Below are 19,860 nucleotides of genomic sequence, written 5' to 3'. Positions count from 1 at the left end.
GATATCATAAGCCAGGTGGAGGTAGGAGTTGATATTTTGATAGTGATGATAGGTAGAGTAGGGATAGGCTGTGAAGGACCTTGAAAGTAGCAACAGAGAAGGGGGAGTGGAGGGAGGCAAAGAGAAGGGGAGCATAGACAAAGCAATGGGCTAGCAAAATGATCTTTTAGCAGCATTTTGAATAGATACGAGTGGGGTAGATTGCATTTGTCGAGGCCGGAGGAAAGGATGTGCAGTAACCAAGACATGATATGATGAGAGCTTGGATGAGAGTTTTAGCCATGTGGATGGATAGGAAAGGTCACATCTTAGAGACGCTATGCAAAAAGAATTGGCAAGATTTAGACATAGCCCGGGTGTGAAGACCTAGAGTGAGGTCCAACTTGAACATCCAAATGAGAGAAATGCATGAGACAGAGATGAGCAATCCTGCACCGATGCAAAATCCAGCGATTTTGTTCTCACTTCAATCTTGTCTGCACAAGGATAAAAGGTATGTAAAAAAATTCTTTAAATTCTGAGGAGGATCCAAGGGTTCACCTTGGCCAGCTGAGATGTGCTAAACTGACTGTGCTTGTCCTGACTACACTACAAATGTAACACGTGTTAGTTAACCTTTTAAATAAAGCACCCTCTCAGCTAGTCCAGATGAGGCCTTACATGGGTGTATATCAAGAGTCACTCCACTGAAGTCAATGGACTGATTCTCCAGTGGCCAACTTCACTTTGCGCCACATACACTGACTCAGTGTAAAGCAAATTTAAAGTGTCCAGAGATTTGGGTTGGAGAATATCCCATGTAAGGGGAATCTTCACCAGCACAAACCTGGTGACTTCTTCCTGGGATGGAACTCCCCCTTCTGGCACAAGGAGGAAGGGGACATGTTGGGGTGGTGGGTATCAGAGGAGTAGAAGAGATATAGTGGAGCAATTTTTTAGTGTGTGGGGCCTTATGCCTTAAATTACAGCTGTCCCCCTGCTGATTTAGTGTACACCATGCCAGGGGGTTGAGAGTCAGGAGCTCATGACTGGCTCCCTCTCAAACCCCTCCCCCACCTTCCACTGCAACCAATCTCTGCTCAGGCACAGCGAGAATCAAGCCCAATGGAGTTAAATTGGTGAAAGTGAGAGCAGAATCATTTCCCAAGCCTCTCCATGGTTACAGATCTCAACACTGCTACATCAAAGTCTTGTGCAGAAAAGGTTATATTATTGAGAGAGAGAGAGAGAGAGAGGAGAAAGATGAGATGAAAAGAAAAAAAACACGGTTTCGAGGGGATATAAATAATTACAAAAATATGTAATGATTTCCCTAAAAGTATGATATTCCCATCACATTCTTTTGATGCATACTTAGAAAAGTTTATCACAGTATACACATCTTTCTAATTAGATGGAACAAGCCACATGATTAGAGCTGTGGAAAAAAGCATCAAAAGATTTATAGAACTCTTTATATAATTAGAGAGGACTTTTTATAACCCATAAAAGAAGGATTTAATTGTGTTATTTAACATACAATTTAAATATCAAGATCAAACTAGCAGGGCAAGTGACTTAATGGGATAAATAATATTAACATCTAGTGCCAAAGCTTAAACAACAGAATGTCTTCATTATGCAAAAGAGTCAAGCAAATGAGACTTTCAAAGTCCTTTTTTTTTTTTAAAAAAAAAAAACAAGCCCTTTCCCTATTGTTCTCTGAAAACAACTAAATCAGCTGCATAGCAGCAACATGCTGAGAGATGAGGAAAGAACTACTGGCTTTGTCCATCTGACCTCACTGTGACATTGTGGTGCAAGATCTTATAAAACAAGAGCCTCCTGCAGACCCTGCACATAGGATCTTTTAAGAACCGGTTAATTTTACTTTTGTAGCTAATTAAATGGGAGGGCGAAAGAGTGCACAAAATGTAAAACTGCTTGGGTTGACGTTGCAGCTTTGTTGTTTTAAAAGTACCTGGAGGAGCGTTCATAATTTGTCACTTTCCACAGAAACCTAAGAGACAAACTGAGAGCATTCAGGATCCCCAGGATACGGTCTGCTCTTGTGTCCTGGCCTCTGCAGCTGTACTTCTTAAAGGAATGGATTAGAAACATATAAGCTTATTAGAGTGAAAGATGACATGCACCCACATCTGACACAGCAGGAGGAGGAGGAAAGTTCAAGAATGTATATATTAATTCCTGAAAAACATAAAACAGTCTTGAGGCCCTGGCAAGGAAAATGTCAGCAACTCAAAAGCTACTAGATTGCTATTGACCAGTTTCATGATGGCAAGTAGAATAAAGCCTTCTCCAGTATGTGTCTAATACTGCAAATGACACTGATCCTTTTTAATGTGCACAAAAGCTGACAACTAACTCATCTCAAGAACAGCAATCACAAAGCCATCTACAGGAATGACTCACCATAAACAGGTCACGAGCACCTATGTCAACAGCGAGCAGAAATGCCTTTTCAAATCTTTGATACCTGCAAGAAAAGGTGAAATGTATCATTTGCTGAGGAGGAGAACACCAGTTTGAGAGATCCAGCGTGCTCTGTGTTAATGTGCAGATGAACTGACAGCTCGTAAAAATCAATGAGGTATGCTGCCCCTGCTCCAGTTCTCATCTAAAACATATATTGCATTTATTATGAATCCCAAAAAGGGAGGCCCCAGGTGACTGGTGAAACCATTTGTGTGATAACCTGGAGATCACAGAACTATGAAATATGATGATGGCAACACTACTGAGCACTTTCATCTTCTAAACATTTGAGCAAACAATCAACATGTTTTGATCTAGTTAACATCAATGGGAATTGAGGGTGTTTAGCATCATACAGGATCAGGACATAACAAATTAATCCTTTTAACAGCCCTAGAAGCTAAGTAGGTAAATATTATTGGCCCCAGTCATGGTAAAACCTGTGAGAGAAAGAGCTAGGGGAGAAATCTGTGAGAATCCCCCCAGAAAAGACTAATGTACCCACCCCAAACCTGTCTGGAATCCAGGGGTCCATGTGGAAGGTCTGTGTCATTGCACTGGCTCTGGACTCTGGCAACCTCCCTCCAGCCCAGCTCCCTGACAATGCAGTTCCATTAGAGTCATGCTAACTCACAATGACAGACTCCAGGGACCCCCCTAGGGCAGTGGTGGGCCATTCCCAGCCAATGGGAACCATGGCCACTGGGAGCTGCGGGCGGCCGAGCCTGTGGACAGTCAACATAAACCAACGCTCTCATGGCCTGCCAGCAGATTACCCTGATGGGCCCACCACTGCCCTAGAGGCCTTGCTATCTTGTCTGGGTAAGCTCCACAGGGCTGGAAAGGGAAGCGAGGCAACAGAACACCCCCTGTCCCACAGACTCTTCTCCCTACCCAGAATGGCCCCTTTCTAGCCCACATCTCCAGACCTGCTCTCTGCAGGGTCTGGTGAAGAGGAGAACAGGGCCATAGAGGTGATGGAGCCTCAGTTCTGCATGGGAGGAGAGGGGAGATCCACAAGCAAAGGGTCCCCTCTGAGTGTGGATTTAGAAGGCAGAGTGTCAGCCCGTATCCCTCTTTTACAGCACGTGAGCTGCCTGCCTACAGAAGGAATCTGTATCAGCACTGGGATCATGATTTCACTTTTGGTTCCCACTCCTATATTCAGATCACTAGTCCAAGTGTTCCCAAACTGTTTCAGAATGTAAACATTTTAATAGAGAGACTGCCTTCTGGACAGTAGCCTCTCCCAAATGCAATCCCATGGACCACTTCCTTTCTCATTCAAGAACATGCACCATCCAGCGGCAACTACAGCAAATGCTTACACGAGAAAGAAATATCAAGAGAGCATTGATCTATGTTTTTAATACAAAAGGTGGACATCTATAGAAGCAACTGAAGCCAAGGAGAGTCAGCCCTCTATACGGTACCATCAAGTGCTTTTGTATCCAACCAGCACCACAGACCACACTTCGACAACTGCTCCTAGATCATGCTCATGTAATGAGAGATCATGTATTATGTCAGGGAATCTAGAAGAATTCTCATTACAGAGTATCAAAACCACTCTGCACTTGTTAAATGGAAGGTGAAGGTCCAGTAGAGAGGACAGTACGGAAAAGAAAGTCTTGATATAGAAAAAGGTTTACTAATCTATTATGCTGTCTGTATGTTTCACCATATAACAGTTCAGTTGAATAATGTGAGATTTTGATTTTTTTATAGTGTATATGTTTTCTGGTAAAGTTTTATTCTTGTAAACAGTCTGAAAAATCTATACAAAATGAAATAGTGTATTTTAAAAAGATTATTTTTTGATTTGCAGAATAATAAAAAGTAAAATAAAATAAAACATCTCAGTTATTATAAGCACAGTGTGCCCATAGTTAAGGATCCACAAGTGTTTCCATTTTAAGAGGTAACATTTAGTTGCTTATAACTTTTTTAATCTTTTACCTTTCTGGCCAAAACTTATCAGATTTATTCTCAGTCAGGGAACAGATTTTCTTTGAAAGTTTGAGCCAAAGCAATTCTGCTATTTTTGAGAACGAACGAAGACAATGGAAAATAATAGTTTTTCCCCCGTTATGAAAAACATTTGCGACTTTTTTTTTAAAATAACAGCTGTACTGGGTCACTTGTAGATGACAGAAACTTGAAATTAGGCAGCGGGAGGTCACAGATGATGGTCTGGTGAAAACTGATTGTGATTTGTTAGTTAAGAGGGTTCAAAAGATGTGTTTTGTGAGTGCTCAGTGGATTTTGTAAGACAATCTATTAGTGGTCTGTCAATATTCTGTTGGGTGTACACAGGCTTGGTTAGATCAGGAAAGTTAGTGGGCAGTGCTGGGGCTTTTTCTCAGTTAGTGAAGGTGCACAGGGAAGAACGCAGCCCTTCTTTCCTTTGATGGGTGAAACTGTCTGACTAGATGGACCACTTGTCTGATCCTGTATGGCAATTCCTATGTTTCTAGCCTGGGCCAAAGCCTTGTTCTACCCAGCTCTGAAAAGCCTTCTTGCTCTTTTTCTTCTATAGTATGCTGGTGGAATGACACAGCAGAATGGAACCTAGAGATAGCCAGCAAGTGCTTTCCCTCAAGGGATGATGCTGGTGACAAGAAAGCAAAATAAATTAACATAAGCAGAAAAGGAAACAAACTCTCCAGCTTGGCATTCCTATGCCCCTGGGTGTGGACTCCTAGCTTCCTAAAGCCAATTTCCCACTGTGTCTTCCAATCACTAATTTACAGTCCTTCCCCTGAGCACCCCATAAGGGGAGGGGAAAGTGGAGCCGAAGTTAACTCCTTTATTACTGGGGTCCAGGCAGCGCACCAGACCTGTCACACATCTATATCTCTGAAGTTTTTTGTAATACTTTGTATGAAGGATACTACATTAAAATACATTGCATTCCATATTTCTTTTTAATCAAATGCTTTAACTGAGAGAAATATATACATAGATGTTACAGCGGTACATATATGTTAGTGTCATGTATACCTTTTTCAGGAGGCACCCCAAAATTAAATGACAGTTCTTATTCTAAGTTTCTCAAATATAGAATAAAAACACATCCTCAATCCCAAGAAGGAAAATAGGAGACTGAATAGTTCAGTGAAACATGCCCTGTAAAATACCAACAAGAATACGTCTACACTGTGTCTTCGTTTTTACATGGCAACTGTTAAAGGAACAATTTGAATGAGATCTGCTCCAGCCAAGACCATACTTGCCACCAAAAATGAAAAGTAATATTTTCCTTTGAGTGACCTGCAGAATGGAATCATGGCCTTAAAACTGTCAGTTCTTTTCTGTCTCATAATGATTTCAATTTTTTCCCTTTAATCAACAGACATACTTCCGTCTCATTATGGCCCCTACTCAGAAAACTGTAAAGCCAGCCTGTTATTTCCAGAGCTGTACTGGAAAAAACTATCTACCAAAGAAATGCTCTTCACAAACCAAGAGAGCTGGAAAGAACAATCACAGAGACGTCATAAATTATTATAAGTAGTATTGCTCTTAAATGAGGTAGTGTTTTCAAATGAAAGTGACAAGTTTGGATTACTTATAAAACCAATATTAAATCTGTCAAGAATGAGAGGCTTTTGGTTTTTTTTCCCCCTTCAAACTAGCTTTATTTGCAAACCTTTTTTTAAAGTCTCTTTGATGTGTAACATTCTACTTTCATTCTGTAGGGACAATTAGAAAGTGCCTGTGTGATGTATTAGTGCAAAGATCCCGGCAAACAGATCATGCTTGTTTTACAACAGGGTTTTGTTGTGGGGAGAGCTCTGATTATTTCTAGCACGCTCCATTCATAGTTATCTGCCCCCTAAACAATAAAAAAATCCACCTTTTGTTCCTGCATTAAGATTACAGGGCACAAAATTTGTTGCCTTCAGAATGGTGCTGATATACTACCAATCCTGAAGCAAACACTGTAACTTACTGCTTGCTTCAAAATAACTCTAGTAATCAAGACTTTGAAAAAAAGAGAGAAGAAAATCTACCTGTAAACTATGAAGTTCAGCCACTTGTTTGGTCAAAGTGATAGCCAACAGAAATATGACCTTAGAGATTAGCACTTACATACTATTTAACTATACAGGGCAAATAGTAAAGCATTATTCTATGAGCTGTTTAGGGTATGGAATATTAAGTATAAAACCTAATATAATAAATGATACTACTACTATGTTCTTATATAACTACTTTCTATCTACAGGGCTCCTAACACTTTGAAAGATGGGTATTATCATCCCATTTTACAGATGGGGAAACTGAAGCAGAGAAAGATTAAATGACTTGCCCAAGATTACATAGGATGAAAAAGACAGATTTAGGAACAGAATCTAGATCTCCTGGCTTCCAGAATGGTGGGCTGGACCTTGCTGTCTCCCTGTGTTAAAAGTGTGACAAACTGACAAAACCATAAAAGCTGAATGCTTGATTCTTACCTCACTTATATCACTTTTACACCAGTGTCATGCCATCGATTTTAGTGGGGTTACTCTTGATTTATGCCAGCATAAGAAAGGAGGAGAATAGGGGGCTCAGTCTGTAATCTGCCCCGTTAAATCTACACTAGTGTTAAACAAAAGATGACTTTAAGTCACAACAAATGTTTTGATGGCCTCAGTGTGCAACCACCAACTCTTGCTGGGGGCCGCTCTGACAATTTTTCCTAAAATACTTACCGTAATCAACTTTAGGAAAAACAAATAAATATGCACATATACACGTCCAAATCATTGTAATTTATTTATGTAGGTTTTTTTTGCAGACTCAATAATAAAAATAATGTACAGTTGTCTCTATTCTTTACTGGACCTAAACGGTTTAGAAGCACCAATAAGATGCTTTGCACGTTCTTCTCTTTTTTGTTGTTGTTTCTTTTGCTTTTTTTAAAGACTTGCTAGCTAGTAAGTCTGCTGTTGTGAAAAGTGATAGTTATATGTTAATATCACTTTTTCACAGCCTCCCAGATAGCTACAAGTCTGCTGTGAAAGGTGACATTAACAAACGTACAAATACCCATTTTTCACTGTAGACTTGCTAAGCCCCAGCAAGCCTGGGGACAAATTAAGCCCTGGATGGGGAGGTGGGTAGGGAGGCAGCGGGGACCAGGGGCAATGTGGGGGTGAGGGGAAGGGGAGGCACCCGCCAACGCACGGCCAAGGATCTGCCCTGCAGATTACATTTCTTTCACCCCCTAATTACATTTCTTTCACCCCCTAATTTTGTAATTGTACAAAAATTAAACCTAATTTATTTAATATACCTTACCTTTATGTACAGTGAACCAAATTCATGTCCCTGGATATGAGCAGGGGAGGAGGGTTCTCACTGATTTCAACTGGGGGCTCTGCAGGTGTAGTGGAGGGCAGATTTTGGCTATCTATGTACTGCAATACCTAACCATAACGCAGAGGCTTCAAGATAGTGATTCGTCTTTCACTCATTTTTATCCTGCTGATAATAGCTCATCTTAATTAATTAGCCTTTTACAGTTTGTATGGCAACTTCCACCTTCTCTGTATGTATATATGTATCTTCTTACTATATGTTCCATTCTATGCATCCGATAAAGTGGGCTGTAGCCCACGAAAGCTTATGCTCTAATAAATTTGTTAGTCTCTAAGGTGCCACAAGTACTCCTGTTCTTTTTGTCTTTCACTCTGAATTTCATGGCTCTGAAAGTGGTCAAACTGTGTGTGTGGGAGGGGGGTATTTGTAAAATATATACAGTATATTAGTGCATCAAGTGTGAGATCTTCTACAGCCAGTTATAAGAAGCAACAGGAAAAAAATCTGAGCAGAGACAGAGAAACAGAGTAGGAAATATACTGTAGACAAGGTGGAAGCATTTCTTTAGGGACTAGTTACCACCACCAAGCCTTCTTAGACATGCCCATTGACCATGTAAGCATATTCCTTATGCTGGGCCGATAAAGGAGGACTGCTGCATTATTTTTTTCTTGTCTTCAATAAGAGTACACAATATTTAGAAAATAATCCATGGCAGAAGGGCTGTGGCACAAATATTATTTACAAACCCTTCCTTTTAATTGAAGAAATCTTGAGCTCTCCTCATCTAGCAGTCCAATCAAGGATGATACGCATTACAAAAAGGAATATTTAAATACATACTGAGAAAAGACAACAGACAAAAATGAATATTGAAAAAAAAATTTACATGCAATCAAATTCCACTGAAATTAAGTTTTAATTGTTCAATATTGTGTGACGCATATGCAAATTTTTTAGTATTCGGAATATCAATCAAGTGTTTACTTACATCAAGCAATTGTATTTAAGCATATAAACAGATGATGAAAATACATTCAATCATCTACAACGCCCAACATTTACGGCAGGCTTTACATGATCTCTTTAAATTCAATTATTTCATTTAATATTTCAATTTAATAGCTCATTCTTTCATTCACTGTCTAGGCATTTTGCCCATTTCATAAGCCCAACAATATTAATTATTATTCATAAAAGAAGACATTTCCCATACGTTCTCATATCAGCAAGTTTTGGAACAGAAGCAGTTTGCATGATTTTTCAAAATAAGTACTGCTTTTCTTTTATCTACAATATTTTTTTCTTTTAAAATTAGACAAAACTAAAAATGAAGTTACAAGTTTTAAAAGAATGCTAACCGCACTAGTGTGGGAGATCAGGCACAAAATGTTCAGCGAGAACTGGGCCAAGGATTTAAAAAGGGGGTGGCTGGCCACCTAAATAAGTGGCCTGATTTTAAATGGGTTCTGCTGGGTGCTCAACATTTTGAATATTAGGCCACTTATTTAGGCACCTCACTATGTTTTTTAGTGTCGAGCTTCAGGCACCCATTTTTGAACATCTTGGTGTAGGGCTTTAGCACTCGTGTTTTAATTTAAAACATGCACATTTACATGCAGAAAGTCAGATTTAGGTAGAATAATTTTTTACTTCAATGCGACTTTGACAAGACAAGGCATGAAATTCTATAGACTTTCAGAAGAAGTTTCTTTGAGTTAAATTCCTGTAAATTCAGAGGCAATTAGAATATGCAATTATTTAAGTTTTAATCTACAGAATCCACAATAAGTTACAGAATCCCTACACCATTCTGTTGTCAAGGAATCACTTCCTAGTTATTTTATACAGTGTTGCTAACTCTCGCAATCATATTCATAATTTTACTGTGAATCTTGTGATATTTGATGTTTTACTTAAAATGTCAACTCCTGGAGACAAATGATTATGTGAGAATCTCAGCTTTCATTTGAAACCCAAAGAAAGGGCAACATTTTGACCCCATTGATTTCACCCCAAGTTTCTTGTTTTCCTGTTTGGGTGATCCCCAAGAGAGCCCTGAAGGCTAAGAAACCAAAAGGCAAAGGAAAAGAGCAGACCATTTAAAAAAAAATCTCATGATTTTGGGTGCCTGACTCATGATTTTTGAATGTCTGGGGCTGGCAATACTGAATTTACCTAATATTTTCAATATGCCTAGACAGGAGATGAGTCAAAAGAAACAGTGGTCCATTGTATTTCTGATATGCTTTGGGAGAAATGGATAAGCCACTGAATGTTTATTTGCTGCAACTTACCGGTTTTTACCCCAGTAAGTGTTCCAAAAGCATCACATAAATCAGAGCTAAAAATTCAAACCGTGGCTACTAACTGCTTTTTAAAAAATCGTTTACACAAGAATCTGACTTCAGAGATGGTAGTTTGTATCACTTGGCCAACCATACGCTGCTACATAAGCACTTAGGGGCAAATCTGAGTTTTCTGTCTTTAGATTGTGAACTCCTCAGATCAGGGAACATGCTTATGGGCCAACCGGACACTGAGAGCCCATGCAGAGGGAGGGTCCCCACTCCCACTGGGCACCATGGGATTCTGAAACTGGGAAAGGAAAGCTATTGGAAAGTTGGTTGGAGGTTGGTGGAGACGTGGCCAGCAGATTCATGACTACAGGATCTATTGCCCAAACCCTTGCATAGGAAGAGGCACACTGGACACAGAGCTTATTCAGTAGCAACTAAGGAGTGGCCTGGAAGCAGGGAAGAGACTTTTCTTTTTTATGATCCTTGAGGAACAAACATAGTTACTTGACTGATTACTGGATTCGCACCTTAGGTAGGAAACATGAAAAAGAAGCCAACAATGGATGGAAGTGTTTGTGTTTCTAGAGTGTTTTTAAATTATAAGAAAAGTATAATTTATTAAAGTTGCTTTTATAAAATTAGGCTAGTAAAGTTTTGTTTGTGTTTCTGAAGTGCCAGCTTCAGATATAACAAAGTGATGTGTGATTTTGATTGGAGTTGGCAATACTCACAATCAATTGTAGACAGTAGGTATTGGACTAGCCAGACTAACTTTATATTAATTATATCACACATTGTTTTTTCTCTTCCTATAGGCTGCTACAGGCTGTAGTAGGCAAAGAAGAATAGGAAAATTAAAGTCCCGATGACAGAGACTATTTTCAAGGACAAAAAACAATTCATAGTGTCAGCAAAGTTGGCTGCTAATTTTGCCAACTTTGGAAAATGAGATTCAAATCAAATTTAATTTTTTATCACTCAACAAAAGAGTCTGTTTTATAGCACAACGCCTGGAACATTAAAAAGACAACTACTTTCTAACAAAGGATTAAAAATATAATTTTATACACTTACAGTTGAAATGAATTACTCTTCTGCACAAGTTGGATTTGGGAAGTCCTAGCATTGGAAAACTAGGACATTGTCCCAAGAAAAAAATCAGATTTATTAGTCACATTCTTCACCTAAAATTGCTTATGACCCACTGGCTTCAATAAGACTTAAATACATGCTTAAAGTTAAGCATGTGTTTAAGTGCTTTACTGAATTGGGTCTTTAATGACTTATGAGGGAAACCTGTAGTGTAATGCTCTGGAAGTCATACACACGTGCATCCTACATAAAGATTAATGAGTAACAATTTACACAGCACAGCAGTTTTAAGCCATTCAAGAGTTTCTGTTATTTTGATTTTATTTTATTTATATTGTTAAGCTACATATCGCTAAAGGAGGTCCATATATAAGTTTATAGCTTATTGAGAAGAAACACACAGGTCTAAGACTACGATATAAAGCTCTGGATGGAGAACTGAATGCCCTTTATATAAAGAGGTATGGAGCAAACACCACAAAAATAAATTGGAAAAGGAAGCTAATATGAGGAGTCTGAGTGTATGACACCCTGGCCAAAGAATTTCCTCATGGGTTTAATTTGCTGTGAACCTGCATAAAATATTCCCAACACAAAACAATCCTACTATTTGCTCTGTAATCTTGCTCTGTAAGATTATATGAAATCATGTTTTGAAACTCTTCTCCCTGTGTTGTTTTTGTATTCTACTCTATAAATACAATAAACCCTAAACTGATTCTTCAATGAAATGATTCATGTGACCATATATAAACGTGTATGCTTCTTCTCAGATAGAGAAGGTGAGTTTATTTTATATAAGAGAAAGGAACTGAAATACAGATCCAGTCATAAAATGTTCCATATGCAGCTGAAATTGTGTTTAAAATGGCAGATTAAATATAAAAGCGTATACTGTTCAATGTATTTGCTCAGTCTTAATGGCAGACGCGTACAAACAATATAGAAAATACAGTGCTGTTCCTTTCCATTATGCTATTTGTTGAGTACTTAGTGCACCAGTGCTTTGTGTTGGGAGAGATTGTAATAAAGAAACCTCTTTTTGTAACGCACATATGAAAGAAGGAAGATTTACTGTGGGAACCTTCACTCTGAGTTTCCTGGCTTTTGTGCAACTAAACAGAACGTTGAATTAATGGAAGTCTGGATGGAGGAGAAGGATAGTCAAACACAGAATTATTAGTAGAAATATAGGTTCTATACCCAACCCAGCTCACACTTTTCTGTATGATCCTGGGGAAGTCACATAAGGTCTTTGCAAAATGTGGGTCAGGTATTTGGAAGGACAACTCTTGGGAAGAACAATACTTTCCCATTTCAGAGGAACGTCATGTGGATTCATTCTTTCACGTTTGTAGAGTGCTTTGAGATTTTCAATGGAAGGTGCTAGAGAAGAGTAAAATATTATTCAATTAAAATGGTAAGAGAGCTGTTTCTTTGTAAATTATATTTCACTATTTTCTCTCTCTTATAACCTTCATTTCCTTTGAATTTCCCACACTACAAATTTGCTTTATCATACTCATTCTCCTTCAAGAGAATATATTTTGTTGCCATAGCAATATCTTCCTTCCTTGCAATTTTATCATAGTGGCTTTCCTTCAGGTTTCTATAAGCTGCAACTAACACCCACCCTCAACACACACACCCTCCCAACCTTTCAGTTCCTACAACCTTTCACAACTTAGTAACTTCTCAACCGCATACCTTTATCTTTAAATACAGACACTCTCCAACATACTCTTCCAAAGTACTCTAGGCTAAAAACAGATGTTAATTAAAAATCCAGATAAGAGCTGACGACACCTGTTGTTTCATATTTATTTTGCTCAACCCTGTCTATTAAATCCCAGCCTTCATTCCATTAATTATCTTTAGCTTTTCTTCTGTTCTTGCTTTAGCCCTCTCACTCTGGTGATCATCTAAACTCAACAGTATGTCTTGGAAGCTGTATTTTATTGAGCAAACATATCAGCCTGTATACACACCAAAGACAGCTCCATCGCAGGGGCCCCACATCACAACGATGGTTAAGGATCAGTTGCTGCCTCCATTATGAATCTCTCTTATCTGAGTGTGATATCTCAGCAATTTCAAACCGTGGCGGATGGGAATTTGATATTCAAGTTAAGATGGATGCACTTCCCTCCCCTGCCTTATCTTTCCATGAGTTACAGGTACAATTCTCCCTCCTGCCTAACAATGGACAAAGGTGTACACATGTGGTGCAGCCACAAGAGAATAATGTATTAGGCCAAATTTTTCAAAGTTGGATGCCTAAATTTAAGTATTTAAATCCATATTTAGAAATTTGGTCCCAGGCTATAGTTAATGAGTTGCTGCGTTATGCACCCCAGAGTGCATTACTCTCATTCCTCTATAGCTATCACTTTGTATAACAGGTTTCAGAGTAGCAGCCGTGTTAGTCTGTATTCGCAAAAAGAAAAGGAGGACTTGTGGCACCTTAGAGACTAACCAATTTATTTGAGCATAAGCTTTCGTGAGCTACCGATGAAGTGAGCTGTAGCTCATGAAAGCTTATGCTCAAATAAATTGGTTAGTCTCTAAGGTGCCACAAGTACTCCTTTTCTTTTTTGTATAACAGGGAGATTTTCAAAGGAAGTTGGCTGCCTAACTGCTCTTTGTGCCTTTGAATCTCCCTCTATAAAAGTTTTTTCAAGTCTCTCTGTCTCTCCCTCCCTTCACCATCAGAAAACTTACCTCAGCATCAATTATATCTTGCTGTGAACGGGCCAGAGACAGTGATGTGGAAACAATACATATAGAGACCATGCTCACATTTACTGATTGTAGGTTTGCTAGGTTACTAATCCAGAGAATGCAAATTCTCAGGTTACCCTGAACCAAAGATGGCAGTGCCAAAGCACGAGGGTGTAAAATCTCTACGTTTCTTTTAGCGATTCTCTTCCAGCCTTTCTTTTGTTTCAGTTGCAACCCTCTCACTCTTATCATCATGTAAATGATGTTCCTCAGCTGTCCAGTGTCAGAAAGAAATTGAAATATGGATGAGAAATACCTGGCTGAAGCTCAAGATGGGTAAGAGAGGTGAAAGTGGGTAGGAAGATCCCCTTTTTAAGACCAAGAAGATACTCTAGGCTCTATTGAGGGCATCGTGCTTTTGATAGTGAAGATTGTGCACTGGACTTATCCAGAACTATGATGTATTTTACCATAGCTGTTCCTGTAACTGATCCACTCTCAAAACCCCATGTACTTTAATGAGAACTCCACACACCTGCAAGATCAGGATCTTACATACACAGATAAACACATCACACACTAAAACTAACCAATGGTCCTCATTCTGAATTGTCTGCTGTAAAGCCAGTTTAACCATCCATGGAGGAATAGCCTTGACATAGGGACAGGTTTCAAAGGGGTAGCCGTGTTAGTCTGTATCAGCAAAAACAATGAAGTGTCCTTGTGGCACCTTAGAGACTAACAAATTTATTTGAGCATAAGCTTCTGTGGACTATAACCCACTTCATCAGATGCATGAAGTGGGTTATAGCCCACAAAAGCTTATGCCCAAATAAATGTGTTAGTCTCTAAGGTGCCACAAGGACTCCTCGTTGTCTTGACACAGGGGTTTCCCTGGGCAGCACTGGCTGGTGCAACAGCTCTATGTCCCTCCCTTCTAATGCAGCCCAAGCTGTAGAGGTATGTCAGAGAATGGGAGACAGTGTGTAACTCTGCAATATTCCCATTCTGGGCCATGCTGCAGCCCACAAGTGCCTGTGGGAAGCTGCAGTAAATTAGAGTGGCCCTTGGGACTGCTCCAAGTATGGTGGGGGTCAGGCCCAGAATCCCAGAGACGACATACAGCCACCTTTCCAGCTTTCCCCCACTCCCAGGTGTGCCTTCCAGGAGGTGCAGCACAAAATCTGGCCCAGTATCTTTTTTACTGTGAGGCTACAGAAATTTCTGTTGCTAATGCTTCACAGGATTGGCTTCCTTGGGAATTATATCGTCCTGTTTATTCTTTTCTGATACTTTGCCCAATTTTGCTTATTCTGTGATCTTCACCAGAGAATTAAATCTCGGACCCATTTACATGGTTTCACAGTAGCTGACTGAAATTGAAACCTGTAGTGGAGCTGGCTTAAGAAAAATTCATTAGCAATACTACTGAAACAAAGGCGCTCTATACTGTCACTGGGTACAATATTTAACTGGAAAATACACATCGAGTGAAGTCAAGGTGGCAACCCTATTCTTGTTTCTCAAGCAGGTCGGGAAGCGTGACTCTGGGAAGTTTTTTCATGTACACTTGGATCACAGTGACTGAAATTCCTGTCGGTGACTGCGGCATGCATATGAAAACTTCCAGTTCTGATCGCTTTTACAAGATGGCAAAAACAGCGAACATGCATAATACTCTCTAGAAGATGGTATTTCACCAATGTTTCTATTATATCTACTACATTCTGCCCTTATTGAGATCCAAGGAAACCTGACTGAATTGCATTGAAGGCCATAATTAACCCTAAAAGGGTTGCCATACCCACACTATACAAAACACAAATGACATTATCCAAGACAGTCTCCTTAAGAGAAAAGGAGTACTAGTGGCACCTTAGTTAGTCTCTAAGGTGCCACAAGTACTCCTTTTTTTTTTTTGCGAATACAAACTAACACGGCTGCTACTCTCCTTAAGAGAGTAAGCCACACTCTTAGCTCAGTGGTTTGAGCATTGGCCTGCTAAACCCAGGGCTGTGAGCTCAATCCTTGAGGGGGCCATTTAGGGACCTGGGGCAAAAATTGGGGATTGGTCCTACTTCAAGCAGGGGGTTGGACTAGATGACCTCCTGAGGTCCCTTCCAACCCTAACCTTCTATGAATCTTACACTCTCCCGTACTGTTATCATTAATATTTATAAATACATTTCATAACAACACTAGCTATTAATACAATGACAACACCATGCCTTGCCAAACTCAGGGTGCCATTAAAAAAAAAAAAGTCATACCCTCCTGGACACATAAGGCCCTATCCTTACCCAACATCTCTCCTAATCTCCCACTCCCACAGAGGCAAAGTGGCTGGAAATCTATCCTTATAGGGTGGTGGGAGTTTTCCAGATCCCCAGGTTTAGAAGCACTCACAGATCCCCTTGTTTTTCAGTGATCTGTGTCTGTGTAATGGCCCCTAAAAGGCAGTTATTGGTGTAAGTTCAGGAGAGTATTGGTATACCCTTCAGGTGTCCTGGGACTGCCCAGCAGACAGTGGAGACAGCACTGGGTGGAAGTAGGCTTTTTTCTACTTTGTCCTTCTGTCACAAATATTCCGCCTTCTCTCTTCCCTTAGAGGTGACTGGTTGTTAGAGAGAGTTCCATGTTTAAGCACTGTTTTTGTGTGCATGGGGTTATACCATTGCAATTCTGCATTTATTTGCTCACAACTTTACCAAATTCTTCTTCTGACTCCGCTCAATTGCACCCGACACTGAACTTTGTGGACGAGTGCCCACGGCTCTCCTGAGAGGACATTACAAGGTGTACCTGCAGTGCAGTGGTAATTACAGTAAACTTGAGGTAGGAGGCCAAGCTTCATTTTCAGACTCAGGCTTGACACAATGGCTTATCCAGTATTTTTAAGTGTGCATCTGATCAGATTTGCAGCTTGTCCATGAGGGAGGGATAGGCACACACTAGTAATTGCAACACCACTTTGTTTTGTAAGTTAATTCATTTTCACCCCAGAGGAAAATACAGCTATATTCTTTTGGTGGAATCATCAGATTTTGAGATCCAAGTTGTCCTTGAACCTTAATATATTTTATATGATATGCATGTAACAGAGATAAAAGCTTCAAATTCTTTAAAATGTAAATTCACAAACACAAAAATAGACTCCTGCGATAAGGGAGAAAAGGACAAACTGTAAATGCTGATCTGCTGGCTATATTCTGACTTGTGCCAACTCTGCAGTTGCAGTTTAGATATTAATGTAAGGGCCTTAATTTCCAGCTCATGAAATGTTCATCTCAGAATGTATGCGTTCATGTTGCGTGTGAGAGAGAGAAAGCGAGACAGAAACAGACATGTTCTGAATAAAACACAGAGCATGGGCGTGTATGTGTGTAAAATAAACAAGTTATTTTCATGCATTAGGAAATATGACAAGAACAATTTATGAATGCTTGAGTGGAGCAAAGCAAAGCCATGAGTCAGCTATGTAATGTCATTCCTAACAAGTGAAAAACACCTATTCCATCCCTCTCCATGTTCTTTGTTCATAATGCATTAAATACATGGTGATATTATAATAAATCAGGAGAGTGGTTTTCTGATGTCCAAGAAACACCAAAGATGTATTTGATGCTTGTAATTCAGTTCCTGTATTTTATTTATAGATAAGAATTCAAATTTGAAGTGAAAATAGTTATTCATACCATACGTCCTAATTTTATGTCTCCCCAGGACAGGCCCTTATGTTCCTGTCAGTGCTGGTGAGAAACAGTCTTTTGATAGCTTTTCATCTGTGTTTAAGAGCACTTTAATTTTCATTTTGTATATAAAACTCTTGCATTCAAAGGTATTCCATTCTCATGATTTAAGGCCTGCTTCTGCAAAACCCTTTAACTCCCATCAAATTCAATGGAAGCGGAGGAAGCTCAGTGGCTTGCCATATTGGGCCCTTAGTTTTTTGATAACAGAGAGAAACAACATGGCTGCATTAAAATGACATGTTGTAATTTGCATTTCATTTCCTTCTAGTAGTGATTTACTTTCAACTCTTTGCTGTTCATATTCTGTGCTATCACAATCCATTATGACCTACGTTTTCGGATCTGAGTAGTGGTTTCGGGTAGCTTCATTTTTAAGTGCCCAATTTGAGACACCTTAAAGGGGCCGGATGTCCAGAGGGTGAATACCCACCATATTCTGAAAATCAGGCCCCTTTAAGGTGTCTCAAGTTGGGCATCAAGTAATGAAGGCCTATTATTTCATTGATTTGGAAATAGATCTCTCAAGGCATTTGTAATGGAATACAAAGCCTTTCATCTACAACATCTGCCACCTACTGCACTGGTTAGACTGGCCGTGACCCATTGCCATGCAATGGCTGTTTGGTGGCCTGTCTGAGACAGCAATCTTAGTCCCGATTCCAGCGCACACAGGCGTTTGGATCATAAAACTTCTACATCAACTGGCCCCTTTTGTTGCATCTGAAGAAGTGGGGTTTTTCCCCACGAAAGCTTATGCTCAAATAAATCTGTTAGTCTTTAAGGTGCCACCGAACTCCTTGTTGTTTTTGTGGCCCCTTTTGTGGCACTCCCCTCAGCCAGGCCAAAAATTGCCTCGGTGTATAGGCTGAGCTACTATAACTCTCCAAAAAGAGGTCCCCGCCAGACAAGACTTGGGGCACACTGTGGGAAGGGGAAGCAAAAGAGATGAACAGTTGTCTGTGTGAACCATTTTCAGTTTCAGATCTAGAAATGTCTAAACATTTAAAGTTAAGATACATAAAAGCCTCCACCTTTTCCTGTCTCCCCGTATGCCTCTCCTGATGCCCTACTCTCCCTTTCATATCTCTCCTGCTCCACTGCCCCCACTTCAGACCTCCCAGCTGTCCTCTATATCACCCTTCATATGCCCCAGTTCTCTCCATACCCTCTGCAGACCTCCATCTATGCCTCTTCTATCCTCCGCAACCATTTTCTTGTCTCATGCCCGCATCCGCAGGGAACAACCTGAAGAACAGGGAGTGCAAGAACCCTTTACTCCTCCAAAGTGCATGGTGCCCCAAAGGGGTGAGATCATATCTCATCCCTCAACCCCTCTCTCCATGCACTGGCCAGCAGATTTGTGCAGAGGGAAATAGGCTGCATCTCACAAAGGGCTAGAGCAGTGGCTCTGCAGCCTCTGTGCTTGAATGAATCAGGAAGCATTATGCCTTCCCATTCCTCTCTGGGGCAGTGCAACTGTACCTAAGGGTATGTCTACACAGCACACTAACGCAAGGCTCTGACTCAGGCTTAAGCCCAAGTTCCCTTCTGTCCACACAGAAATCAGTCTGACTCAGGCCCAGAACAGCGCTGGACTTGGGCCCATAGATCCTGCTGGGGGTAGTTCAGAGCTAGAGTCCTCCTGTGACACAGGCATTTTGCAGTGTGGATGCAGTTCACGTCTGGCTCATCAGACTTGGACCTAGAGAGTCTGCCAACGCTATCCCATAATGCCATTGGGCTGTGCTTCCGAGGCCTTCCATCCTCAAACTTCCCACTCACTTTCCAGGAGCTGGAAGCAACATCCTGGTTCAAATGTGGCTGGTCAGCATTTAACCCTTTATTTCCATGATGACTGCTCAACAAGAAACTCAGACAACCTTCACGTATATCAGTTATTGTCAGCACTAAGAAGTCCTGCATCAAGTGCACCGCTAGCTGGCCAGGGGAACACAGCTGGATTCTGGTTAACGTCTTCTGTGATGCAGGCAAGGTGTTCAGCTTCAACAAGAGCACAAGAAATGATCATATCTACAAAGCTATACATGAGTGGCTGGCAGCACTGGGGACTGACCAGGCAGAAGAACGATGCAAATCAAGCAACTGAAGACAGACTGTTGCCAAGTCAAGTATAACCTCTGGGAGCTCCCCATTTTCCTGCCTCTTTTACAAGGAATTCAACCAGGTACTGGAAACTGTAGTGAGCA

At 40.3% G+C, this 19,860-nt stretch overlaps 1 protein-coding gene across 4 annotated transcripts in view; it reads right to left on the bottom strand.

The window, feature by feature from the left end:
- The window catches only part of WDPCP (WD repeat containing planar cell polarity effector), a 253,054-nt gene that overhangs the window by 81,055 nt on the left and 152,139 nt on the right, over positions 1-19,860 (bottom strand). For all 4 annotated transcript variants that reach the window (XM_074949587.1, XM_074949584.1, XM_074949586.1 and 1 more), the window contains one exon: positions 2,413-2,476. In XM_074949587.1, coding sequence (XP_074805688.1) covers positions 2,413-2,476 — 64 coding nt within the window. The remainder of the gene's footprint in view (positions 1-2,412; positions 2,477-19,860) is intronic.

Source organism: Natator depressus, chromosome 3 (genome assembly GCF_965152275.1).
Source record: "Natator depressus isolate rNatDep1 chromosome 3, rNatDep2.hap1, whole genome shotgun sequence".
Classification (NCBI taxonomy): Eukaryota; Metazoa; Chordata; order Testudines; family Cheloniidae; genus Natator; species Natator depressus.
The sequence above is the reverse complement of the archived record's forward strand: the minus strand, read 5'-3'. Positions and strand labels throughout refer to the sequence as shown.